Genomic DNA, 25,480 nt, shown 5'->3' with positions numbered 1-25,480 from the left:
AGCCCAGAGCTCAGAGCCCACAGCCCAGCCTTTAACCCAGCACCACACAGACAGGGCAGCTTTGGGAACCTCCCTGCCACCTCTCGTGCCTGTGAATTCCACTGCCTGCTGCACCAAGTGCTGTGGGGCTGTCAGACCAGAACTGCTCTCGAGCACAGAACATTTTAATGTTCAAACCTAGTTTAAAAAGTAAAATATACTACTATTTGAATCACCTGGTTAATGTTGAATTTTTGTTACTTCTTACACTTCACTCTACCTCTGCTCCATTAAGAACATTTTTTCCTATATGATTTCAACTCTTCTTCTGGGAAAAGCCATGGCATAAGGCCAGCCTATAGAATTGTAGTCACATTCTATACATATTTTGCAAGCATTGTTTTTCTGGCTTTTACCAATGTTGGGGGGTTTTTTTTGTTGGTTTTTTTATGGGATTTTTAAATTTTTTTTTTGTTTTTTTTGGTGAGGGAGGTTGCTGCAAATATGTCCTTTTTTGTCACAATTATAAATTTTTTTAAAGGAAATTATTCTTCTTTTGCCCTAATGAAAGGGCATGGATTAGACAAACACGGGAGTGAGCAGGGATAGTCTAAACTAATTTCATGTGCTAGGTACAGAAAATAATAACTGGGTATTGTGAACAAGTATGGTACAGTGAAACTCTCCTCTGGTATCCTTGTTATCCATTTTCCTGATTTGCCTTGGGCTCATACATTTAAAATCCTAACTAAAGAATGAAAAAGTAGATTCAGAATTGAAGTTAAAAAAATGGAAAGCATGATCTACACCCTGAGGAAGTATATGTGTGTTAGTAGAGATTTAGGGCAGAGTAGGGAGCACTGCAGGAGTGAAGATACACACTGAGTTATTGGCCTATCACTTCTGTCTGGGGAACACCACTGTGGGATTAATGCTTTGTCAGCTTAGTGAGTTCTGAATTGATGCTTGCTTATGCTCACTTGTTTGTACATAACCTGTCAGAAATCGAGGTTGTGCCCCAATGTTGATTTCTGTCTGGGATCAAAAGGCTGTAACCAAAGAGCTGTGAGGAAACAACCCAGGACAGTGATCACGGTGTGTCACAGGGCTGGGGTGTCACATACACCACACAAACTGCTGCTAATAAAATGAATTGATAGGGGGGCTTGAGATGATTTCAGGACAGGTTAGTGTCTGTGTCTGCTCACTGCTTTGGTGAGGTTCAGTCAGTTGTCATCGTCCCAACACTCCCTGCAGGGTTTGCTCTGTTCTCCAGGGGCATTTCCAGGCACTGCTTCCCCTGAAGTATCAGGGAAATGCAGTTCTTGTTGAGACCAATTTATGGCCTGGCCATACTAATGGCTGCAATCAAACAACCAAACAAGTCCCTGGTTAAGAGATAAATGAATATCCAGAGAAGACCACTAGAGGATCAGGAGAGTTCTCAGACATGGGGGGAACTGAAGCTGCATCATGAACTGCACCGGTGGCATTGACCTTGGTATTGGAGAGCATTTGAAAGAGTGGGAAGCAGGATGTAGGGAAATCCAGGCTTACAAAAAGCAATTTTTTTGTTACATAATCTGACTCTTACCTCATATCAGTTGAGAAAATCTGTAATGTTATTACAGAAGTTTAAAGCTCCTTCAAATGCTCCTGCAGCTTATCCCAGCTCCAATCTGAGTACGCTTTTAGCAGATTTCATTCACTGCTTGTTGCTAGATTTTAAATCTTTCTATATATGGTTTTGCTTCAGTCTGTTTCAAAAGCAAGGTAGAAAGGATTGCATGTTCTTCTGATTAATTTTCAAAGCATTCCTTTTTGAGCTCATTAGCCTGGCAAGTGAAGGGTAACTGAAACAATTTAGCATTTTATTTTAGATTCTTAAACCATTAAATTGCATGAGCAGGCTGCTGGCCAAATCCCTCCGTGAAGATTTCAGTTTGCACAGCCCTGGTGTCACAAGCTCCAGGTGAGGCTGAGGGGCCTCTCCAGACCCCGAGGTCACCCCTGCCCAGGCAGGGTCAGGTACAGCTGGTGACCCAGGACCGTGTTGAGTCCAGGCTGAAACAGCCCCACAACCTCCCTGGCCAACATGTGGAGCTCATCCTGCCTCAGTAGGGAAGTGGTGAATGCATTGGAATTTCAGGTGTTTCATTCTGGGCCTGCAGTTTTCCTTCCTGTCACTGGGCACCTCTGTAAGAGCCTGGCTCTGTTCTCTTTGCAACTTCTGTATTTTCAGGTTATTTTCATGTTATCACTTTGCCTGCACTCCAGGAGAAGTCACAACATTGTTCAGTGTATTGCAAAGAAAAAAGTATAATTGCTGTTTTAGCAAGAAGCAGGGTAAGCATGGCATCATTCAGAGAGGCAGCTCTGAGAACCTTGGACCATGGGGAGTGCTGGATTTCTAAAGAGAACATCTTTTATAAGCACAACCAGAAGAATAAATAATCTGCAGACACAGCCAGTGAAATGCAGTAAAGGTGGATAAATGATAAGCATTTTAATATCTTTGCATTAAAGTGCTGTAGTGTAGAAAACCAGCTGAAAAATGGCTTCAACGCTTGTTCCTTAAAGGAATGCAGAGTTCTGTTAGTGCTTGACAAATCCATTACAAAAAGAACTGGCAAGCCAACAAAAAGGAGACACCATTAATCCTGCAGAAAGCAGCGTGTAAGAGATGAGCACACAAGTGCTGGTGACAGCAGAGAGGCCAATCCCACCCTGGCTGGGACACTGCAGGAGCCACTGTCCCTGGCAGCTATGGGGACAGGCAGCAGTGCCTCTCCAGCCCACAGGAGTGGGGTGCCAGGTGTGCAGCACCCCATGGGCTCTGGCCAGGGGCTCCCACGCTGGGCTGCACCAGCTGCAGCCAAAGGAGCCAGCCCTGCATGGAGACAAGGCGCTGGGACAGGGTGCCTGTGCTAAAGGAGAGTGGACTCTGCTCTGCCACTCTCGCTCTCCTGCCCTTCATAGGTTCTAAGTGCTGAAGGGAGATGTGAATTATTGAGATGGTTTTAGCAATTTTGCCTAAAACATCTTCATATGGGATTTTATTGCATATTATGCTATCAGTTGGGAACTGCACATGAACATGCAGAAAGGTGGTGCTTGCTAAATGGTTGTGTTGTTGATAAGATTATAAATCTTACTTTGTAAGCAGATTACATGAGTTTCCTTCCCAGTCTCAGCTTTGCAGGATCAGTGTTACACAGTCTGCTGCAGGACTGTCTCTTCAACTGGCTCTTCCAGGTTCTACAGTGGAAAGCACAGCAGGAAGAAGCTGCTAAATTAGAAGCTGCTGTAGCTGCCAGAAGAAAAGAAAAGGAAGATGAGAGAGACAGGCTACAGAGAGAACAGGAAACCATTCGTAGAGCTCAGGATAAAGAGAAAGTATGAGAAACTTTTATACATTTTTTCATATATTAGTGTGTACCATTGCTTCTAAAATTTGTAACTGATCTCATAGTGCATGTATTCTTGTGAAGTACTGTGTATTGATGCAGGGATGGGCCAGTGGTTAGTCAGGTGCTGCCTAGTTCAGCTCTAAAGCTGCCTGATCTGACACACCAGGTATGTTACCCTACTGCATGGCTTAGGAAAGAAAGTCAGTGTGTCTGTCCCAAAACAAGCACAGGGGCACGGCAGGGTGTGAGTGCACAGCTCTGTGCTTGCAGCAGCTCAGCAGCCTCAGACAGCTGCCAGTGCTGCAGCTGGGTGCTGCAATGCAGCAGGGGAGCCCAGCAGCGCAGCGCCTGCAGCACAGCATGCGGCTGCAGGGACACCCCGGGGACAGCGTGCCCAGGGCTTGTGTGCTGACCCCTTGGAAATGGCTCGGGTGCAACTTCATAGAAACTCAGAAATGCACTGTAGTGAAACCAGTGCTTTAGAAAATCAAGCTGTGTTTGTGTTGGCCTTTTCCCTTCAGTGATGGCAAAAATCCGTGTGGCTGTTTCACGGAGATTTCACCTCTGAGTCCAGTGGCACAGAGGGACACTTAGGGAGGGTTGGTAGCTCAGGTCACGAGTAGCTTTGCTGCTGCTTCTCTTTTTGTTCCAGCTCGTTCTGTGCATTTGCCTTTGTACACATGGTGTTTGTAGTGGCAGGTGGCTCTGAAACCACAGGGAAGGAAGAGGCTTAGGGAGGCAGTGCTGACCCAACACCACCAATATTCATTTTATCTCTAAATATTCTGGTTGTGCAAACTGTTCTCTTGCTGTGTGTAATGTCTATATAGAGCAGCCCTCTGGAATAGCAGCTGTTTGGGGTCAGCAGTCACAGTTTCATTGGAGTATTTTACATCCTAGATCCTTAAAAGGGCAGACAACTTTGTACTGCAGCTGCTTTTCTGGGGAATGCAAGCAGAATGGAAGTGGTAGTCTTCAGATTGTGATGGAAAAATATATTCAAATTAGTGTTCACAGTCTGATTTTACTACTTTTGTTGTGGGGGCTCCACACCCTCTTGCCCTCCTAGTAAGTATTCTGTTAGCTTGTAGTGCTCTAAAATAGAAATTTTATTCTAAAAGGATCAAAATTGGAATCTCTAACTTAATGCTTTTCTTATTTGTTTTGTTCTCACTGCCTGGGCTTTGGAATGAGTGTTAATTTGTTTGCTGTATTTGTTCAAACTCTAGCTGAAAAAATACTGGGCTGAGAAAGAGCTCAAGTGGCAAGAACAGGAGGAAAGAGATCTACAACATCTGGAGAAGCTGAGAAAATTAATGGCTGAACAAGCAGCTAAAGACAGAGAAAGGTAAAAGAAATTAAATGTGAATACCTATAGTATCAATAGGATCTTCATATAATCTAATTTACTTTGATATCTTGTCTTTCTTTTTAAAAATAAATTAAGGATAAGTACATTTTTTTTCTTCCTGTTTGGCAAATGCTTCAAACTATATATGCAAACTGTAAGGTTGCATCCTAGGTGACTGTATCTTAGATGCAATTTACTTCAGTTTGAATTAATTCACATCCATCAAAATTTCAGATTATTGTAAGAACTAAACTGTCACAAAATGTAGCTGAGTAGTAAGACCTCCTATATTTTACTTTGCATAATGATTTATAATCAGGTTTAGTTTGTTTGAGGGGCAAGTGAAAGCTAGCCAGCAGCAGAACTGTAGGTTTAGTTCTGATTGTTGCAGTTTATAGCACAAATGATATACTCCTTTGAGCTTACTAAAATCTGGAGAGTAAGAAAACAACAATACATGTTTTATTGTAGTTGAAGCAACTGTCTTGTCTCAGTTTCTCTAAAGGCAAGTTCAGATTTGAAGGGCAAAAGGAGGGTAATTCTCCAAATGCAAAGCACGGCATTGGCAACTCCTGTAGAAGGACTAAAAGCAACATCCCAACAAATATCTGTAGCTCCATAAGGAACACTCTGCACAGTAGTCTAAAAATGCCTGCAGTGAAAGGTGGAGCAGCACAGTAGTGCTATGGGTAAAGTTCTGCTGTGAACCTCCAGCTTTATCCTTTGGAAGAAGGGTGCAAGTCTCAAGTTCTTTTTTTCTTTTTCCATTGACAAGACTGGGAGTGAGGTGTTTCTTTTAATGGAAAGGGTTATAGGAAAGATTTCTTCTGCCATACACAGATGTGAGAGAACATTTCTTCTTGGCAAAGCAAATGGGGGAGAAAAAAAGAGTACCAGGGCTATATAAAGCATGCTAGAGAAAATCTGCGGTCTAGACATGGAATCTGAAAGGTTAGCCAAGTTGTTTAAAAGAACAACTGACCAACCAAAACCCACCAAGAAACAAATCAAAAAGCAACAAAAACCAGCTCCCCTCCCCAAAAACCCAACCCAAGAAACTGCCACCGAAAGAGCACATTGAAAGGAAGAAGGCGCTTTGGCTCCGTGAGTGTTTGGATGGAGCAGCAGGGCAGGGCACGGGTGTGCAGGGCAGCTGGGGGCGCGGTGGGAGATGTGGCAGTGGCGTTTCCCTGTGCTCACAGGGTGCAGCTCCGACGAGCCCTGCTGGAGCAGCGGCTGCTGGAGAAGAAGGAGCTGGCCCTGCTCCAGGCCCGGCAGCAGCAGCAGAAGGAGAAGCGCCTGGAAGCGCTGCGGCAGCGGGTGAGCTGGGCCCTGCCCGTGCGGCTTTCGCTCTGCCACCAACACAGCCTGCCGGGGCAGGCAGGGGGAAAAGCAGCAATCTCTCAAAAGCAAATAAATGAACGAGGTAAAAGGCACTTCAGGGCTGACTAACAGTAGTTCTTTCCTCTTGTATAAATCCTATGTATTTTCAGCTCTGACAACAGGAACATTTTGACATTAAATTGTACTGGAGGAGCTGCTGATATCTTAGAGGAGATAGAGAAGGTTTTTTTTCCAGGTTGGATGTAATATTTCTTCTGTGATTTTTTTCTGTGTTTTGTTTGTTTTAATAACCTTAAGTCTGCCTTAAATCTTAGGCAAGATTTATGAGTCATTTATATTCTTTTTAAATTCTGAAAACTTGCACACCTTGGATGACTTCAGAGGTATTTGAGTCTCTGAAACTTTTGCACATTGCTTTTAGACAGACACCCATAAAATGCTTACTAATGCTTGCTAATGTCATGGTAAAAGTAGTGCTAGGGTTATTTTTTTCTACTGATGACTTTTGAAAGAGTAATTTTGCCTTAATTTACATTTCTGTATGTGATCTCCTTGTTTTTTCCTCCAAAGAAGCTGGTTGGTAGTTGTGGTCTGTTGAGCTCTTCCCACTGATTCAGTTCTCTTGCCAGAGTAGAAAATGCTTCTAAAGGGCCTTGGCCTAGGATGGTGATGCTCACACTTCATTCTGCTTCTCTGACCAACATTTATTCTCTGTTTCACACTAATGAAATGCTGCTTCATAAAGTATGTACATTCTTTTTATGGGTGGGGGGGAAGGGGTAGAAGATCTTTACTGGAGTCATTTGGCCTGTAGATTTGGGCAGCCTGTAAATACAAAGATGGCATTTTATTAAAGAGATGGATAAAAAAATTGTTGCACACAATTTAAAGTAATTTTTTTCTGATCTTAGCCATTGGGCTTCTGACTTTAGCTATTTTGCTCATACATCTTTCTGTATTTTTCCAAAGTAGTATTAGCCTGTATCTGAATATTTTAATACAAAGAAAGTAAAAAATGAAAAAGATTAACTCTGTCATAATACAGTGTCTGGGAGTCTTTGATATAGATCTAGCCACAGGAAATTACACAGTTAAAGCAGATGCACTTCAAAAAAACCCCAGAGTTGTATTATTTGGGGCATATCACTCAATGCTGTTGCACACAACTCTGTAAAAATTGTGAACTATCACCCTGAACAACTTTGTTTCCATTGGAATAAAAAGAAGGAAGTCTGGACTTGTGGGAATTGTGGGCATTGCAGAATTGTGAGGCTGCTGGATCCTTGCAGAGCCTGGGCTGGGCAGTGCAGCTCAGTCAGTGTCTGCTGGAGAGCTCAGCCTGCTGCTGCTTCTCCCCAAACGTCCTTGCTGCGCCCAGGCTGCCTCTGCAGCTGGGACAATCCTGTTCTCAAAGGGTGTGTTAGTGCTGACCACTGCTCTGGCCTTAGCTCTGCAGGGACAGAGTAATCCTTACCTTCCTCCTGTGTCTTTAGGTTGGCATTGTTGCAAAATTAGATCCAGCCAGAGCAGTGGCTGACACGGTGGCGTCAAAAGCTCGCATGGGCGTTGGAAGCAAGGAGGAGTTTGAGCTGCAGCAGCCCCTGTTCCGGCTGCACACGTACAGTGAAGAGCAGGTAATGGGCTGGAATCCTGCTGGGGAAATGGGGCAGGAACTGAGCTAACCGTACTCGGGCTGCTGAGGAGGCTGCTCCCTCAATTTCACCTGCACTCAAGGAACATCCTGATATCTTTTGATTCCCTCACTGTTCCCTATCTGCTCAGTCAATGCATTTGCAATTATTCCCACTCTGGAATTTGAAAGTTATTTACAAGAAGAGAAGAGCTATGGTACAATTCTGTGGTGTAAAAGCTTTCTTTTGACACTGAATAAGATGAAATTTAATGAAGTCAATAGCTAAAGTTGTCCATCTCTTCCCATTTTAGGACATTTTAAAGCTTCTCAGTTTGATAATGGAAAGATGTGAGTTTTGTTTGGTTATTAAAATTCCCCAAATCTGATCAATGTACGGGATTCTGACAAATCTTAACTTAAAATTTGGGTCCTATGCCTTAATTCTCAGCACACTCTTTCTGTTTCAGCTCCAGACAGGTTTGGTGCTGCTCAGGCTGCAGTATGTGATCCCTGCCCAGCACATCCCTGTGCTCCTCTCTAGTGCTGCGGGATCATGTTCCCAGTGCTGGTCCCCAGCAGCTCTGGGCACTGGGGAGGTGTTGCTGGAACTGGAAGCAACGTGTCCCTCCTCCTTGTGCTTCCAGTGCGGCCCCACTGCGGACCGTGGAACGGGGATTGGAAAGAGGCTTACAAATTTTGCCAGAAAAACTTCTGACAAATTTCAGAAGTAATTTCCCTGGGATTAATTGTCAATCTGACAAATGGAAGTGGCACTGCCATGTAAGCACAAGGTGACACTGTGAGAAAAACCATAAAGGCATTTGAAGCTCTTGGATTCTGTAGGAACATCAGGGAGGAGATTGGAGACTGTGCTGCACTTGGGGCTGTGTGCATGGAGAGCACGAGGGAAGGCAGCAGCTCCTCAGGGAGCTTTTGGCTTCTACTGATCATTGCTGTGGTTTTTTTAACAGGTCATTTCTGACCCCAGGCTCCGTGTCGAGCTCGCTCTCCGAGAAGCTGGACTGCATAAAACACTTTATGCAAGAGAGGTTTTGTCAAAACTTCCACCACTGAAGCTCCCAAGAAGAGACATGGAATCTACAGCTTTTAAAATGTAGAGTACCTCTCATCTGAGGGGCAGAGGAGCATCAGGGGTCTGGTCTGGCCCACAAAATGCAAATCTTGAATAAATTCCCTTTGATTGTGTCTGAGAAGTGCTCAGTTGCCCGTGTGTGCAGTCATTCTAAAGCACTCCAGGCCCTTCTGAGCTGCCCTGGCTCTGGAGAGCTTTGCTGCTGTGGTGTGACTGCCTGGAGCTGGGGCACCCTGGAAGGGACTCCTCCACACAGCACAGGCAATCTGATGTGCAGCACCTTGAGTAGAAATTCTTGGGATTTAATTTGCAGCAGAAGTCCAAAATAGCTTTGCACAGCAGTTACTTTATATTTTATTATTATATTATTATTTTATTATTATTACTATTACATGACTACATCTCACCATTATCTTTCCAGGTTTCTTGAGAATTTGATTATTTTAGTTATAAAATCTTCACTGCCATGCCTGTTTCTAATATTCCTTGATTATGATGAGATGAAACTTAAACCTTTGTCTATATTTAGAAGGCAACTTGCTGCATCATATTTACTGCAAACCAGTCATACAATTTCATATTGCAGATTAGTCCCTCAGTATAAATTATAAATAGAGCTGGGATCTTTATTTCTTTATTTTCTGGTGTGACAGACTTGACTCCTGAGAGTGAGCAAAGGGTCAACCCAGGGGCAGCATAATCCCAGTGTTGCAGCTGAGTTTAGTGGGGAAATGCTGCAGAGCCTGCCCTTGTCTGGGGGAGAGATGTCTTCTGGGCTCAGCTTCTGTGTGCTTGTACTAAAATTACGATTCTCTGTATATTTGTGTGTTTTATTTTTGTATTTCCTTTGGGGTAACTTGTTATTTTTCAAACACACTTGGCAACCTCACAACTGGCTGGATATTCCTGTGGGGAGACCAGCAGTGCTTTGCTGTGAGGAACAGACTGGCTGTGAGACAATTCCCAGAAAGGCATCATCCCAAACCTAGGCAGTAATTTTTTTTCCCTTGCCTTTAAAAGCAGATCTGTAAGATAAATTTTGCACCACTGAAATTGAGATTATAGGTGTGATATTTTTTAAATACCAATATTAAATATTTTTAAATACCAATATGTTAATGAAAAAGAAAGTTTAAAGGAGCAGACATTGGTTTTGAAAGAGTGGGCACATTTGTAGGCAGGGATTTGTGATTGTTTTCATGTCTGTCATTCTCAGGGTGGAGGCTGAGTAAAAGTCTATACAAGTCTGGGCTACCTCAGTGCAACGGTAAATCAGGGCCTTTAGTGATACAGTGAGGCCAGAATGAGGACTTTGGGGGGGATTTTCGTGGAGAACACGTGGGTCAGTAAAAGGGTATTTCACACAGCACAACCAAGGCTGCTCATGCCACAGAGCTCTGCAGACCTCTTGGCTGTTCCCCAGCCTGGCCAGACACCTTTCCTGCCCCTGTGGGAAGGAGGGAGGTGGATGTTCCACCCTACTTCATAATCCTCATCTTAGCATTGGTGGCAAGAGCTGATCAGAACCCTTCAAGATGCTTATAATGACCTTGGTTTTCATGATACATCTTTCTACACTCAAACAAACAAACAAACAAAAAGAAATCTTCCAAGTTACACACATGAAAATAGTAATTTAAAAAATGTTAGTGGTAAATAGGCTTCTCAACCTGCACCCCTTGCAGCCCTGCTTTGTGGGTTTGGCTGGGTAGAAGAGCCAGTTCAGAGCTCAGCTGTCTTTATGCCAGGGTTGAAGCACGGGCAGTTCATTCTCAATTGTACTTTTTATAAAGTTTGATGAGACTTTCTCTGTGAAAATTAAGGTATTTGGTTTCAAGATAGACTATTTATTTGTGAATTTTGGCGGTGAGAAAAGTGTCTTTAATGTTAACTGGTGCTTGAAGGTCAGCTCCTCAGCTCACCACGGTTGGGTGCTGTGGTGTCCCTCTCCTACTCAAACTCTGCCATGTGCCTGTTTGTGACATCTTTAAATACCGTAGATGAAAATCTGAACGGCCTTTTTAACAGCAGTAACAATACTGGGCACAAATACGGGTTAATTTTTCATGTCATTTACTTAGGTTTTGTCTATGCTCAAAGCAAAGGGATCTCCTTCCTGGAAAATCGCTGTGGGCAGGAGTGCCCTTAACAGGACAGTCCTTTAGGGCGGCTGAGCCAGGAGTGAGGAACCTGCAGCTCTGTTCCACAGCCTGAATTTCTGGTCAGTGCAGATCGTGTCCCATGTGCGGTTCCAGCCGCGCTCAGGCCGGCAGCTCCCGCCCCGCGGTGTCGGCTGGCTGCGGCCGCTCCTGCCCGGAGCTCCCCCGTTCCCGGAGCTCCCCCGTTCCCGGAGCAGGGTCCGTGATCCGGGTCGGGCCCGGAGCTCTCCCGTTCCCGGAGCAGGGTCCGTGGGCCGGGCCGGGCCCGGAGCTCTCCCGTTCCCGGAGCAGGGTCCGTGGGCCGGGCCGGGCCGGGCCCGGAGCTGTCCCTCTCCCGGCGCGGAGCCCCGTGCCTGTGCAGTCACCGTCAGGCCGTGGGGAAAAGTCCCAGGCGCTTGCGGATGAAGGCGGCGATCAGGCGCTGCGGCCGCTGCTGGTACTCCCACAACACCTCGTGGGACGCCCGGATCTGGTCCCCCTCCAGCCGGTCCAGGAGCGCCACGCAGACGACGGCGGCTGCAGGAGAGCGGAGCTCGGTCACCTCACGGCCCGGCCCCGCGAGCAGAGCAGCGCCCCCGTGCCGGCCCTCCTGCCCGGCCCTCCCTGCCCTGCCTTCCCTGCCCTCCCTGCCCGGCCTTCCCTGCCTTCCTGCCCTGCCTTCCTGCCCTGCCCTCAGGGCTCCCCCCGCCGGCCCTCCAGGCCCTCCTGCCCGGCCCTGCTGCCCGGCCCTCCCGGCCGGAGTCGGGCACCGCGGGTCCGCCGCCCCGGGCTCTGCTCCGCAAACCCCCCAGGGACTGCGCCACACGGCCGGGACCTGCTGTAGGCCCAGGAGGGGTGTGAGGGGAGCAAGCTGTGCGTTTGTCCAGCATGCACTCGGGTCTTCTAATGCTTGGCTTTTATTGAGCTATGAAATTTGCTTTACCGTCCTTTTCTAGATAAAGTAATTAAGGATGTGTGTTTGGCTTTCTGTCACTGAACAGGACCCTTAGAGGGGGTTAAGCCCGGGCGTGGGGAGGAGGTGGAAGTGACAGGACTCACCTTTGAGACCACACAGTCCACACAGGGCAGCGAATGCTGCGGACTCCATCTCAATATTCCTCACGCCAGCGTCATAAGCCCTCCTTAAGTACTCCAACTTTTTTTCACTGGAAAAAGAGCATAATGCACCATCTAATCTCCCCTGACCTGGAAAGGAAGCAGAGAACCATCACTGTTGGCCGTGCATGGGGTCATGGGACACAGGGCCTAAGTGCAAATGGGAAGTGCAGCAGTGCCCACATTCTGTCTGAGGCCCACACAGTTTTCCTATGAGCAGCTGGTTAATTTGTATTCCCCTCAGTGCTAAAGCCAGCGCGATGCATCTCTGTGTAGGGGAGAGAATGCTGCAGGTTTCAGCCCTGGCAGAAGGTCGAGTCAGCCCACAGCTGGGAGGTACCGGGGGATGCTGTGCTCTGAGGGACAGGCCATTGCTGCGTATCTGTTGTGAAGGCTGCCAGGTTAAATCCCAAAAATGCCAGCTGACTGTAGAAGAGGTACAACAAGCTGTGCCAAATGGGAACACTGAAGAAAAGAAACCCCTTTAATGTGGGTTTAATTTTTCTGCAGGGGCTGCTGTGGATGGAAGCTGGAGCTGCTTGCAGAGGCATTCCTGGTGCGGGCAGCACTGGGGCTGGTCGGGGAGCTGGTCCCAGGGCACTGGTGCTCCCCCAGTGCAGCTGCAGGTAACGCTGCATTCAGTGGGGGCAGGCACCCCGACCCTCTCCTCTCACCCCTCGGGGGCTCTGGCTGTCCTGCCCCACGCAGCTCCTCCTCTCGCGGTGGCTGAATGCCGTGGGGCAGCAAAATGCTCACCTGTGGCTGGGCCAGCCTGGGACTGCCCTTCAGTTTATTGCTGCTCCTGCTTTAATCCTCTCAAATGGCTTTTTGTTTAAATAAAATACGGACTTGAGCAATACACAGATGGCTGCATCTGCAAGCAGATCTAAAGGTTTATAAATAGTGCTCAGATTATTAATTCTTCATTTATTATGTTTCATCTACTCTGCAATCAACATTTAATTTTGCAAAGGAAACGGTTCCAGAGTAACCAAAGTTTGTTTATGGAAATCTCACAGGCAACCTAATGTTTTCCTAGTGTTTGGTAGTTCTGAAGTGACATCTTGCTGTAGGGGAGCAGCTTGGCAGCAAACTCAGCAAGGTGCAAAGAGAGGTACTGTGTGGTACTGTGTGTTCTGAGGGTACCCCTGCTCTGCCTGGGCCCCCAGCCCCACGTGGCTCTCTGCCTGCAGCCCTCCTGGGGCCTGGGTTCCCTGGATAGCTTTGTCCAAGGAAGAGGGAAAGACTTGGCATGACATGTGGTGGGGAAGGACAAAGCTGGTTTTACCTTCGTAGAAGTCGTAGGTGCACATGGTATGGCCAATGAGAGTGGGGAAGTCGGGAATGTCCCTGCTGCAGGCGAGTAGTTCCTCCGCAAGGTCCTTGTCCAGCTCGGTGCTCCGCACCACCACATCGTCCAGCACCACCTGCTCAAAGCGTGGCTGGAAGGAGGAGTCCACGGCCGTGTCAGTGATCACAACAGACCCGGCCTCGATCCCTGTGGAAATGGAAGAGCTCATCACACCTGTGTCCTGCTGCCAAACTTCAGCACAATAGGAAGATCCAAGAGATCTGTGTGTGCTTGTGGGGCTCTTCAGTGAGTAAAGATATCAGAGAATAATTGAAATTCATGGAGTACAGATGTAGAAGTAAAATGTACAGAATCAGCACAAGATAAGTGATTGTGAGAATGTGCTGAGTGACAGGAGTTTAGCTGCTTCTGGCCTGCAGAGATCGTGTACCCCCCACCAACTTGTGCAGGCGTGGGCAGCACCACTGCCTCAGCCAGGGGACAAGGATTCATTTGGGCCACCACTAACCCATGCTTTCTGTTTGGAAAGTGACACGTGGCTGTAGTGGAATCAAGGCCTTTGTACACTCTGAGAATGTGCACTCTGCCAAGCCACTCACTACAAGTTTTCTGGGTTTAACCCAAAACAAAACACCGTGTTTGATATTTAGAGACCTGATAAAATGCTGCAGTTCAGAACTGCAGGACCTATTGCTGAGAGTTCTTTTCAACAATAGCTCTTTTGTTCTGAAGAAAGACCATGAATCGCTTACCTAAGCCCCCAGAAGTACCGATGCGTATAATGGTAACGTCCCGGCATTTTGCATGGTGCAGCAGTTTGATCAGCTCATGAAGCATAATGGAAATGGAAGGGATGCCCATTCCATGCTGTTGGAAGGAGAGAAAAGAGAAACATCAGTCCCCAGAAGGCTGCAGCAGGTGACAGGTACATGACTGCAACGAGCTCAGGGTTATGCTGTGCCCTCTTCTGCTGGTGATGCCAATTGCAATTTTTTTGAGGGGGAAGAGACATCTCGGGGTCTTTTTAACCTCTTTTCCTCCCTTTGATGCATTAAAGGCTCCTCAAGTCAGTAGAGCTGGTGTTCATCCCTGGGGACCCTGTGTGGGCACACAGATGGTGCCTGTCCTTCAAGGAAGGTCCACAAATACATCCCAACATCTGAATGCTCCAAGACCTTCCCCATGCATTGCCAATCCTTACACCACATGCTGACTCGCACTTTGTTGTGTCCTGCTCATGCTCTGGAAGTGGTGAATTTCAATGAGGACAACCTGAGCCTTCACTTCTCCATGTGCCTTCCAGCCTGTCCTCACCCCATGCTGGAGCCATCTCTGCTATGTTGCTGGGCACAAAGAACAAGGGAAGGGTTTGTGTCCCTTGGTGAGGCAGGCTTCAGGGTCAGGTGTTTGCTGTGTGCCTTGCAGACTGCTTGTCCCTCTTCCTGGCTCAGATTCCCTGCCCTGCTGCCCTTCTGCTCCCAGCACCTGCCTGGCTACTGGCTCCCCACTGCTGGCACTGGCTTGTTCCCATCCTCCACGGACCGTGCAGCCCCCTCCCACCTCTGCTGCTGCTGGCAGATGTCCTGCAGGCCTGGAGCTGCTGGGGCTTCTGATACATCTGCCCAGTGCTCCCTTGCTTGGTCATCTGCCTTCTGCTCCACTGCTGGACCAACATCCTTTTCCTAGCTTAACTTTTAAGTACAAAAAGTGTTTGGTGCTGTGGAGTTTGGTTTTTCGTCTTGAAAATGCCTCATATTTTTTGGTTTTGCTGTCATCTTCAAAAACCTGAAGGAAGCATGTGTGGAAGCTCCATTGGTTAAGGTACACAGCCAACAAAAACAACAGTTTTTGTGTTGCTTTGCCTCCTTTCTCATCTGTGAGACCAACGCTCTGTTTGCCTTATATCATGTTTTAAATATGAAACCTTTTTGCATGTTGTTATTCTGGAACATCAGCCTGGCTTATTCGCCAATGCCTAAAAAATTTATTCTCATTGTAAATATTCAGAGCTGGAATCTGTGTTCCTGCCCCCGTATGTTTGAGCTCAGTTGTGTTTCTAAGCAACTTGCAGAAGCCTGATGTTGGCAGCTGCTCTGCATGATGCTTCTCAGGGCAGCCATGTGCTCTGCCCCGTGTCCCCCTCTGCACTGGCCAAAGCTGGTGCACTGCCACAAGCTCAGGGAGGGTTTCCTTCTGGCTGTGTCACTGCTGCTGCCAGGCTGGGGAACAGCAAATCTTGTGGTGGTTCTCCCCCTTGGATCCTTTCAGACTCATTCCCTCAGGCTTGATTTCCTTCGTCAGGATTGGTTTGGTTTTGTCAGAGGAACAAAACATGATCTCTGTTGTGTGAGTGATTCCATTTCCTGTGAATCACATTTCAGACTAATCTTGTGCCTGAAGAAATGGTGTCAGGACCAAGCCTTTGGGTGGGAGTGCTCCCCAGCACAGCCTGTGTTTGCTTTTTTCCTCTGTTCAGTGCCAAAAATCCTGCTCTAAAACAATAATCAATAATAAGGCCAGTTTTTTCTTTTAGAGCTTGTATCAACGTGATACTCCCAGCAACGTTTCATGGTTCATGTGTGGTGAGAAGTGGTTTTGCCTCCCAAAGTGAGCTGAGCAGAACATGTGCACGTCTGTTGTTAATGCGGCACTTTCCAAACGGAGAGCTCAGGTGCTGGGGATGCTGTTCAAGCAGAAGCAGCTCTGCCATGGCTGAGAGTGCCAGTAGCGGCTGAGGAGTGGAAAGAGGCAAAAAGCTGCTGGGGGAGGCAAAGGCGTGTGAGGGAGAGGCCGTGTGAGCCCTGGGCCAGTGGCTGGGGCAGACGGGCCCCATGGCTGTGGGACCAGCACCAGCAGCAGCACCAGCACAGCACCAGCAGCAGCAGCACCAGCAGCACCAGCAGCAGCAGCACCAGCAGCACCAGCAGCAGCAGCACCAGCAGCAGCAGCAGCAGCAGCAGCAGCAGCAGCCCTGGCTGGCCCCAGAGCACAGTGTGGAACTCACGCTGATGGAGAGCACGGGCCCTGCCCGGTACATGGCGTAGCGGTCCGACCCCGCACAGATGTCAGCCACGTCCTCCCCGTCACCAGCCAGGCCCAGCTCCCGCTGCATGAACTGCGCAAACGCCCTCATCCTGTTCGGGCTGCCGCCAACGCAGACAAACTGCAGGGGAAATATCAGTGTGTTGGTACTTACAATAGAACAATATCAGTGTTGGTACTGAGCTGGAACAAGGACCACGAGTCAGCCCGAATGTGGCGGTGCTGGCTGTGCCAGCTACATCGTCCCAGAGAAAGCAGCAGGATGCTGCTTCCTCATCATCATCATCATCATCATCATCAGCCAAGGGACATTGGAATGACTGAGGGTCACAAAACCAGGAGCTAACGTGAAACCCAGGCTGTCACTGGCAGGGTGGTGAGTACCCTGGGTCTGGGCAGCCATACAGCTGCACATGATAGGTACAGCTAGATACACTTAGGTAGCAAGATACACTTGGGTATCAGTCCTAGGCAAGAAAATCCAAAATAAATCAGCAAATTTGAGCTGGTAGTATCACCTCTGAAAGCAAAGCAAACCCAAATATTGGAAAAACTCATTGGTTAATTTATTCTATGAACAAGGCTGACTGCAATTAGTGAGCACTATTGATGGCACAGAGGCCATAAAGTCAGGGAGTAAAAAGGACAAGTTTTACATATTAAAGGAAAATATTTTTGCTGAAGGTAGGAGGAGGGAGGATGAGTGTGTAGCTGCCAGAGCAATGCTGCTGATCCTGCTGCCAGGGTGCAGGGCAGCAGGAGCCCACGCTGTGCTGTGCCAGCCTGCTCTGGCCCTGGGCACCGAGGCTCTTCCCCCACACGAGTAGGGAAAGACTCTGGTTTGACGTGAAAGATAATGCCATCGTGACAAGTCAGTTTTGACAGCAGGTCTCAGCCAAAAATGATGACATCCTCTTTCCCTTGTCTCTAGTACACAATGATCAAGATGCTTTGGACAAATGCCCCCCCCGTCCTCCAACATGGAACCAAAATCGGGTTTTACAGAGCTACAGGTTTTTAAAAGGGTAATTTTTTGTTGTAATTTCTGCCCAAACAAACCAGGACAGACAATCTCTTTGCCCAGGCTGCTTTGCTGCTGAGTCCCTTAGCTGAGCAGCCAGACCCCACCCCGCAGGAGCTTTGGCAGCAGCGGGGCCCTGGCACGGGCTGGTAGCCCCATGGGATGCCCAGCTGGAGAGCCTGTGCAGAGGGCAGCTGCTGCCTTGCTTTTGGACCTGCTCTTTACCTTTATGTCCCCAAACATTGCTGGCAGGTTGTGCGTCTTGGTTCCCAAGTCCAAGTGGTACAGGACATCCTCCTCCATCAAGTCCAGGTGTGGGTTTCTAACGAGGACAAGCCCACTCCTGCAGGGAGACAAGGGGGAGATGGGTTGAGGCACCAGGCAGTGCCCACAGGGAGGGGGACATGCAGTAGTGGGCACAGGGCAGCCTGGAAGTTCCACAAGAGTACACACAGCCCTGGTGTTGGACAAGGGATGGTACAGGGACAAGCCAGCTGTGTATGGTGTTTGGACCAGCTGCTCCAGGTAACCTCTTTGACATGTCTGTTACTATATTTATGTATTTGGCAAAAAATATGTCTCAGTGTGTATCAATTTTGTCAATGGCAACCTGAGCTCTTTCCTTCATAGGGTTTTGCCAGCAATGTCCAGGGGTGATGTACTGTGCTATTTTCTATGTGACAGTTTACTAAGCTCTTAGCAAACCAGGATTTCAGCTTGTCCCAAATAACTGCCTGGCAGGCTGAGTGCAGACACTGCAGGCAGCCAGAGACCAGCTTGCTATCCCTTTCCACCTGCTGTAAGAGATGGGAAGCAACAAACAATGCAGGTTAGTTTTATAAATGAGCCTTAAACTAAACCTTTCTTCTCTCATTAAAACAAATGCAGACGTTCCCCTGTTACTCACCCCGAGTAACCTGTTGTTTCGGTCATAGCGGCTCCACCAGAGTCAGCTGAAAGCGATACCCTGCCAACAAGGTAAGGAAAACACTGCCTGTGTCCTCAGCTGTGGAGGGTTAGAGCTCAGAAGAGGTTTCAAGGGGCTGTGCAGGGGCTTAAGTACCTCCTGTGTTTTGTGCACTCCCAAGGTGAACAGTGGCCAGTGTCCCCCTGCCCCTCCCGTGTTCGCTCAGGTGCCAAGGCTCCTCCTCGGCTGGCACGGTTCCTCCCAGACTGGCTTTTTGGGCAGCTGCGTCACCAATAACCTTGACTGGCAGCCCTAGGGCTGGGGCTGGTGACCTTCTGGCTCTCTGGCCAGTGACCTTGTGCCTTCTGGCCGGTGGGGTGGGCACTGGGCACGTGGCTGCACATGTGCACCCTGGGGAGTTTGTCTGAGCTGGATGTTGCCATGCTCCCACCCTGGGCTGTGTTTCCTTGGCCCTGGGGACTGGAGGACATTGACAGCCCGGCCGCTGCTGCTGGCCTGGACACTTCTGCCGGCTGAGCTGTTCTCTGGCCCAGTAGGTGCAAATCCAAAACATCCCTGCATTTGTCTGGAGTGCACAAAACAGAATTTGGGCTGTAGCAAACCCCCAGCCCTGCTCAGAACAGCTCCTGGCCCACCAGCCTGGCCTGGGGAGGCTGATTTCACTCTCAGCAATGCCCAGACAGCACTGTTGGTTCTCATGGTTCACCCAGCCCCATCTCAGCCCCGTCAGGGCAGGGTGCAGTGTGCCGGGGCAGCCAGAGTGCCCGTGGGGCTGTGGGACCAGTGTGTGATGCTCCTGTGGGAGCAGGACACTGGGGACACTGTCCTGCTTCCTGTCCCAGCAACAGGAGGCACTGCCCTGCAAGGGATTTTAGGCAGCTGCTGGAGGGGCAGAATCTGGCATTTGCTGTTGGCCTCTGGGAATTGTCAGTGGAAGCTCTGATAATTAGAGAAGCCCTAGGTAATTAATTACTGGGTGAAAACACATTGTGTGGGGCTCACTTGCTCCCTGCCTTCAGGCAGTGACAGGGTCCTGCTTTCCTAATGGGGAGGGCCAGAAATTGTTCTAACTGGGGAAGCCTTTCCCTGAGCAAATGCCCATTTTTCTGCCCATCCAAACCCTATAAATTGCAAAACCCGGTATAAAAATAAAGAAACACTGCAAGCCAGTGGCCTGGGAACATGTAAATTTGGTACCTTACCCAAGACAGGGTCAGGATAGCTCTGAGAAGGGGAAGGAGCAGAGCTCTCAGGGATATTTCAGGTTTGCTGGAGTCATACCAAAGGCAGGCTGGAAGGATTTCTCTGCTGTGATGAAGTTCTCCCTCCCTGGATGCTGTTCACATATGCCTGCCAAAAATGACTTATTACTGACGCTCCACAGCACTCCTCAGGAATAAGGATCTGGAGACTCTTTTCCCTTTCAGAAAGCACCAGATTTCTGCAAGGGGCACAGAAGAAGTTTCCTTGGGGCTGCACACACCCACCTGCCAAAGTCACTCGGTGCGACTGCTGTGATTTCAGGCACACAGTGGATTGTGCAGTGGGCTCCATGAGAGCTTCCACTCATGTCCAGTGAGAGTTACCTGATCTGGGGAACAGAAGCAGAAGGTTCAAACCATCCCACGATAAAACAATTTTCCCGAGGACGTGGGCAACTTCTTATATATTTTCTTATGAAAAATGGTGTTCCAGCACAGCCAGCTGGGACACCCCTGTGTTGTGGTCAGCAAAGCCCCTGCCCTGCCCTGCTGCTGCCTCTGCCCCTGGTGTGCTCAGCCCCAGGCAGGGACCTCCCCTGTGCTGGCAAAAGGGGCAAGATTTTGGAGGGTGGCCCTGCTGAGTGAGCAGGGACAGAGTCCCCTGGAGTCACAGCTCTGTGTGGAATGTCAGGCTGAGAATTGATGGGCAAGCAATGTTCTTGTGGTGTTTGTCCCTGCCGTGCCCAAGGTAAAAGGAACCAGCGTGTTCTGTTTAAGTAAACACGATTGCACCAAGGGAAATGGTTGAATTGTGCTTTTGGCTTCCCAGAAGTGGCATTGAAGAGAAGGGACAGCAGCCACCACCATGGCCATTCAGGTTTCAGGGTCAGCTCCCTGCCTGGCCAGTATGTGAAGTCCCTCACCTTTGGTTCCTTCATCCATGATTATTTTTCCCCATGGTTCTTCTTTGTGATGGCTTAAAGTAAATCCCAAACTGAACTGTGGCTGTTCTTTTCCTACCTTTCCTGCTTGCCATGGCAGAGGCTGCAGAATGGAATGGAATAGAATAACACAAGTAGAGTTTAATCGAATAAAATAGAATAGGAAATGGACTAGGATAGGATAAAATACTGAGATAAAATGCTTCATCAGTTAAAAGCTGATCTGCAGTGCTGATCTAGCCCAGCTGCCTACCTGTTCCTCGAGGCAGCGTGGGGAGGTGGGGATGGTGAGAAGCAAAGAGCACTGCCCCAAGTGAGTGTTTGTTTGTGCCTGATTCAGAGCTAAATCCAGCCTCTCCAAGTGCCAGGCAGCGGAGCTGTTACCATATGTGCTAGAGGATGACAAATAAAGCACGATGAAGTATACGGCAGAGTGACATATGGCAGCGTAGACAGGCTCTCGGCAAGGGAAGAGCTGGGGAGAGCCAGCTCTTGCCCATCCGACACCTCTTGTCATGTTAAATGCTATTTTAGAGCAGACAGCGATGGCAGCCTGTGCGCGGCAGGCAGCTCGCACCCACCGTGTCCTGCCAGGCTCTGCCCCGGCAGCTCCTTCTCCGCTCGCCTCGGCTCTGCCTTCCTTCCTGCGGTGCTGCTGCTGCTGCTGGAGCTCCCTGGAGCTGCTGATGGATGGATGAGCTGTGCAGAGCCTGCAGCTCAGCCCCGATGGATGAGCTGTGCAGAGCCTGCAGCTCAGCCCCGATGGATGAGCTGTGCAGAGCCTNGAGCTGTGCAGAGCCTGCAGCTCAGCCCCGATGGATGAGCTGTGCAGAGCCTGCAGCTCAGCCCCGATGGATGAGCTGTGCAGAGCCTGCAGCTCGGGCTGGGCAGGAGGGGCAGCTGCTGCCCGTCTCAGGAGTGCGCTCCTCCAGCACTCCCGGCAGGGCACGACAGCCTGTGCCCAACCTCATAGCTCTGCTTCAGCAGCAGAGAGCTGATGAACATGCACAGTCCCAGATGAGCATTCACAGTCCGAGATGAGCGTTCACAGTCCCAGATGAGCATTCACAGTCCGAGATGAGCGTTCACAGTCCCAGATGAGCATTCACAGTCCCAGATGAGCGTTCACAGTCCCAGATGAGCATTCAGAGTCCCAGATGAGCATTCAGAGTCCCAGATGAGCGTTCACAGTCCCAGATGAGCATTCACAGTCCGAGGGATGCCGTGTGCATTCCTCCAGCGATGGTTCCTGGCAGTCGGCACCGGGGAGCAGCAGAAGCACCGGGCAGTGTTTTACCCCACAGGGGGAAGGCCAAGTGCCAGCAGCACAAAGATTTCCTGCTGCCCTTACCCGCCCTGGGCTGCGGAGCCACAAAAGCGAGGACAAGCAGCAAAATGTGTATTTTTATCAGCTGTTTGCTCTGGCTTCATGTTTTGCCTTGTTTATTATTGGTATAAAGCTGCTCTTGGCATTGGGAGCAGACAGTAAAACACTCTCCAAAGCAACCAGGCTCCACAAACCCTCGGGGCACTCGAGTAACTGCAGCTTGTCAGGACATGTTTCCCCTGAGGGGAAGCACTACCGCAAAGCCATTTATTTCAGGCAGAAATCAGCTGCCTGACCCGTGTCGCTGTTGAGGATTTACTCGGGAGCTGCTGATGTGCCAGTCCCGTGGCGCTCCGAAGGAGGCGCTGAGAGCGAGTGCTGCCGCTCCACTGCGGGAATGCTCCTTAGAGCTGGGGACAAGTGACTTTCCGTGACTTTTCCCACCATTCCCTCTCTGCAGCCTTGCCCATGGCATGAGGGATTCACCCTGGGAACAGGCAGGGATTTGCCCGGAGCTGCCAGGGCAGGCGGGGGGCTGTGCCTGGCCGTCCTGCCCCGCTGGGCTCCCGCGGGGTGAGGACACGGCTGGCAGCCACCCACGGCTGCCCTTACAGGCTCAAGGAGCACCAGGCTGGCCCCGCACATGCCTTGGGAAAAGGGCTTTGCTTGGGATTAAAGGCAGCTCCTGGCTGGGGTTGGTGCTGGTTTGCTGCGGGAGCAGGGGTCCTGTCCCGGCTCTGCCTGACTCCACATGGATTGCTGCTGCATGTCCTGGAGAGACTCCTTCCCTGGCCCCACATGGATCCACTTCAGCAGCAAATGTTGCTTCTGACATCTTGCTTCTCCCACTGCTGAGTTCCTTTTGTGCCTCCAGGCAGGATAAAATTGAAGTGAGAGGGAAGATGAAGAGTGGGGCAGTTCAGCAACAGGGACCCCTCATCCTCTCTGGGGTAGGTTCCCCCTTGCCTTCCTCCGTGCTGCTTTTTGTTCCCTTCACACGGCAGGGATGGGTGAGCTGCTCCAGCCCTTCCCACCCCACAGGGATGTGTGAGCTATTGCCTGCTGGAGGTACCCACAGAGGTCTGTGTAAATGCCCAGTTTGCTGAGACAGAGCAGGGATGTGGCTCCAGAGACCGGCTGTGCTGGGAGCAGACAGTCGGAACCTGCAAGCCAGCACCTCTCTTCTTGCTCCCTTCCTGCCTGGTGCTTCTCTGTTCTCCAGCCTTTGAATCCAGATGGTGCCTTGGGCTCTTTCCCCCCTTTTTCTTTTCTTTTTCTTACATGGGTATTTTTATCCTCTTGTCTTTTGCTCTTTGGGCTTGTGGGTGCCTGTTGCAGCCACTGGTGCCTGTGGGTGCAGGCAGGAGGGAGGGCTGGGAGGAGATTTCAGCTGCAATAACGCAAATGACGCAAGGCCCGAGCACAGTTCATAAAGCCATGCTGCTTGTCAAGCCCAATCACATCTCAGAAATGGGACGAGGAGCAATTTCCCAACATGTGGGGCTTGGGTGGCTGAGCCCCAGCACTGTGCCCCAAAGCACACTCCTGTGGAGTGCCCGCAGTTGGAGCAGGGCTGGAGCATGGCATGGGGTGGTCCTCAGCCCTGGCAGTGTGGTGGGCTGGGTGGTGGCAGCTGCATCACCTCATGTGCTGGATTTGTCAGGATCTGAGCTCACTGAGCACGGCTCTTCAGACACTCTCCTGCTCCATGGGGGATTAGGGGCTTCCATGCAAGGGCAGACTTACGCTGTCCCCACTATTTCAAAATGAAGCATCCAGACCCTACTTTATCCAACTTTATTGAGATGGAAACAGCTAAAGGGAATAAATACTGGTTCCAGAGGAGGCACTTAGTTCTGCTAGTGCTGGCTCTGCATTTCAGTGCTCTGTAGAGATACATGGAACACCTCAGCAAAACCATCCCTGCCTTTCCTCCCTCTTCCCTTCACCCAGGTAAACAAAGCAGGCTTGAAGTCTGAGTTCTTTCCTTTTTCAAACAATTCCTTTATTTTTCCCTGTGTTTATCATGTTTTCTGTGCCTGTGTCCTTTCTCCTTCTCCTGCAGGAAGACTGGAGAGGGTGAGTTTGTCCTGCACCCCTCCCTGACCTGCTGTCTTGCTTCACCAGCATGGGAGCCTGAGCCCTCGGTCACTGGGCCAGCACTGGGCAGGCAGAGACCATGGAGCTGGAGACAGGTGGAAGAAGCATGATAGGGGTTAAAAATCATCACATGAAAATCGGGGGTCTCTTGCAGCCTTTAAGACAGATCCCTACATTTCTCTGCAACTCTGAGGACCAAGGACCTTGATGCAAGTAAGGGATTTGGCACCTCCATGCTTCACCAAGGTTTTTCAGGTTTAAAACCACCGTGCTCAGGTGTGCACACCTTGGGGCAGGGCTGGGATGGCGCTGCTGGCCGTGCTGCCAGAGGAGATGCTTAGCTGGAGCATCTCTGTGCTGGGCTGAGGGGTCCTGTGGGTGCCCAGTGGGCTCTGTGCAGGTACCAAGGGCACAGGGCAGGACAGCCCAGCTCCTTCCTTAGCCTGTGAGTGTGGTACTGTCTCACTGCTCGATGCCAGAGCTGCTCCAGCTATGCTGCATTTCTAGTACTCAACAATACTGTGCATTTTCCTGTGTGGGAAGGTCAGGACTAGAAACAAAGCCCTGCAGTGGAAGGCAGGCCTGTCCAGCATCCTGCATGGGAATGCAGAAGCCCTTCTTATGTCAGCAGTGCTTGCAGTGGTCTGCAGAGTGTATGAAGAGATGTTCTGAAGCACCTTAATTGTGATTTAAATCACGGGCACAAAGCACTAATGTCTGTCCGATGAAGCCCAGGGCAGATCTGGAGCACATAAACCTCTGCCCATCTGCAGTGGGATGTGCAGTGCGGGGAGTGGGCAGGGATCTCCTGCAGCCCCCGGGCCCCTCCTGCTGCTGGGAGGCTCCGGGTGGGTGTCCGTGTGTCCCAGAGCCTCTCCAGAGAGTGGAGCTGCTGTCACCGCATCCCTGCTGCCCGCTCCTTGCTGCCCAGCCCCGGCGCTGGCTGTGCCAGCAGTTCCTGCGGTGCCTGACTGAGTGCCCAGGGGAAAGCGATGGCTGCGGAGGGAATGAATGAAGGATTCTGCATCCTATTTACCAGGAGTTAATGTTCAGAGAATATTTCCAGGCGCCTTTCAGCGTCTCCAGCTCGGGACTGGAAGGAAGGAGACAGGTGCCACCTTGTGTGGAAACATTTCTCCATGCAGCGGGCACAGGCAGAATTCCTTTCCCCCTTTTGTTTTTGGCGTCATTGCAAACTCCTCCCAGAGGCAGAAGGCAGCCAGCCCTCGTACAGCCCTGGCAGATGTTTCACGGCCACCGCAGCACGGAGCCCTCGCTGAGAGCGCGGCTCGCCCGGTTACAGCCAGCGAAACCCCAAGGACCAGGAGGAGGTGCCGGGGCTCAGAGGCTGGAGACGACCTGGAAATGTCTGCAGGCAGCCCAGAGCCCCCCGTGCCCTGGGCTGATCCCAGCGTGGGCAGCAGGGGAGGGGAGATTCTGCCCCTCTGCCCCAGTGCTCAGGTGAGACCCCACCTGAGGTGCCCCAGCCTGGAGTCCAACAGCAGAGGGATGTGGAGCTGCTGGGGAGAGCCCAGATCTGCTC

At 50.0% G+C, this 25,480-nt stretch overlaps 2 protein-coding genes and 1 long non-coding RNA gene across 7 annotated transcripts in view; 2 read left to right on the top strand and 1 right to left on the bottom strand.

Annotated features, from left to right (window-relative positions):
• The window catches only part of CCDC148 (coiled-coil domain containing 148), a 44,455-nt gene extending 35,521 nt beyond the window's left edge, over positions 1-8,934 (top strand). For 2 of the 4 annotated variants that reach the window (XM_033515968.1, XM_015634899.2), the window contains 5 exons: positions 3,235-3,375; positions 4,619-4,737; positions 5,943-6,060; positions 7,578-7,718; positions 8,689-8,934. In XM_033515968.1, coding sequence (XP_033371859.1) covers positions 3,235-3,375; positions 4,619-4,737; positions 5,943-6,060; positions 7,578-7,718; positions 8,689-8,835 — 666 coding nt within the window. In that variant the 3' untranslated portion in view covers positions 8,836-8,934. Of the gene's footprint in view, positions 1-3,234; positions 3,376-4,618; positions 4,738-5,942; positions 6,167-7,577; positions 7,719-8,688 lie in introns of those variants that run through there. The other 2 variants (XM_033515970.1, XM_033515969.1) reach the window with 2 other exon arrangements.
• A 1,702-nt stretch (positions 8,935-10,636) lies between these two features.
• On the bottom strand, positions 10,637-18,639 carry UPP2 (uridine phosphorylase 2). Of its 2 annotated transcripts, XM_015634904.3 has the most exons (7): positions 18,347-18,584; positions 17,665-17,782; positions 16,381-16,539; positions 14,129-14,243; positions 13,353-13,562; positions 12,008-12,154; positions 10,637-11,485 (listed from the first exon to the last, which is right to left on the bottom strand). In XM_015634904.3, exons 1-7 carry the CDS (start codon positions 18,370-18,372, stop codon positions 11,337-11,339), a joined length of 924 nt encoding a protein of 307 aa, XP_015490390.1. In that variant the 5' UTR covers positions 18,373-18,584; the 3' UTR covers positions 10,637-11,336. The 2 variants fall into 2 exon arrangements, with proteins under 2 accessions (XP_015490390.1, XP_015490391.1); XM_015634905.3 differs by lacking the exon at positions 16,381-16,539 and having other exon boundaries at positions 18,347-18,639.
• A 3,417-nt stretch (positions 18,640-22,056) lies between these two features.
• LOC117244698 overlaps positions 22,057-25,480 on the top strand; it is a 4,483-nt gene continuing 1,059 nt past the window's right edge. Inside the window, exon 1 of the long non-coding RNA XR_004498245.1 lies at positions 22,057-25,398. This is a non-coding gene — a long non-coding RNA (uncharacterized LOC117244698). The remainder of the gene's footprint in view (positions 25,399-25,480) is intronic.

This window comes from Parus major, chromosome 7, assembly GCF_001522545.3.
Source record: "Parus major isolate Abel chromosome 7, Parus_major1.1, whole genome shotgun sequence".
NCBI lineage: Eukaryota > Metazoa > Chordata > Aves > Passeriformes > Paridae > Parus > Parus major.
Note: the sequence above shows the minus strand (reverse complement) of the source record. Positions and strands in the feature narration are given on the sequence as shown.

Bases quoted from the DNA above. Each gene is read 5' to 3' on its own strand.
- UPP2 (XM_015634904.3), bottom strand. From the start codon at position 18,372: ATGACCGAAACAACAGGTTACTCGGG. The intron at 13,563-14,128 runs GTAAGCGATTCA...CCATTTCCACAG, and splicing joins CGGTACTTCTGGGGGCTTAG to GGATCGAGGCCGGGTCTGTT. The intron at 12,155-13,352 runs GTAAAACCAGCT...CTTCCTTTCCAG, and splicing joins CACCTACGACTTCTACGAAG to GTCAGGGGAGATTAGATGGT.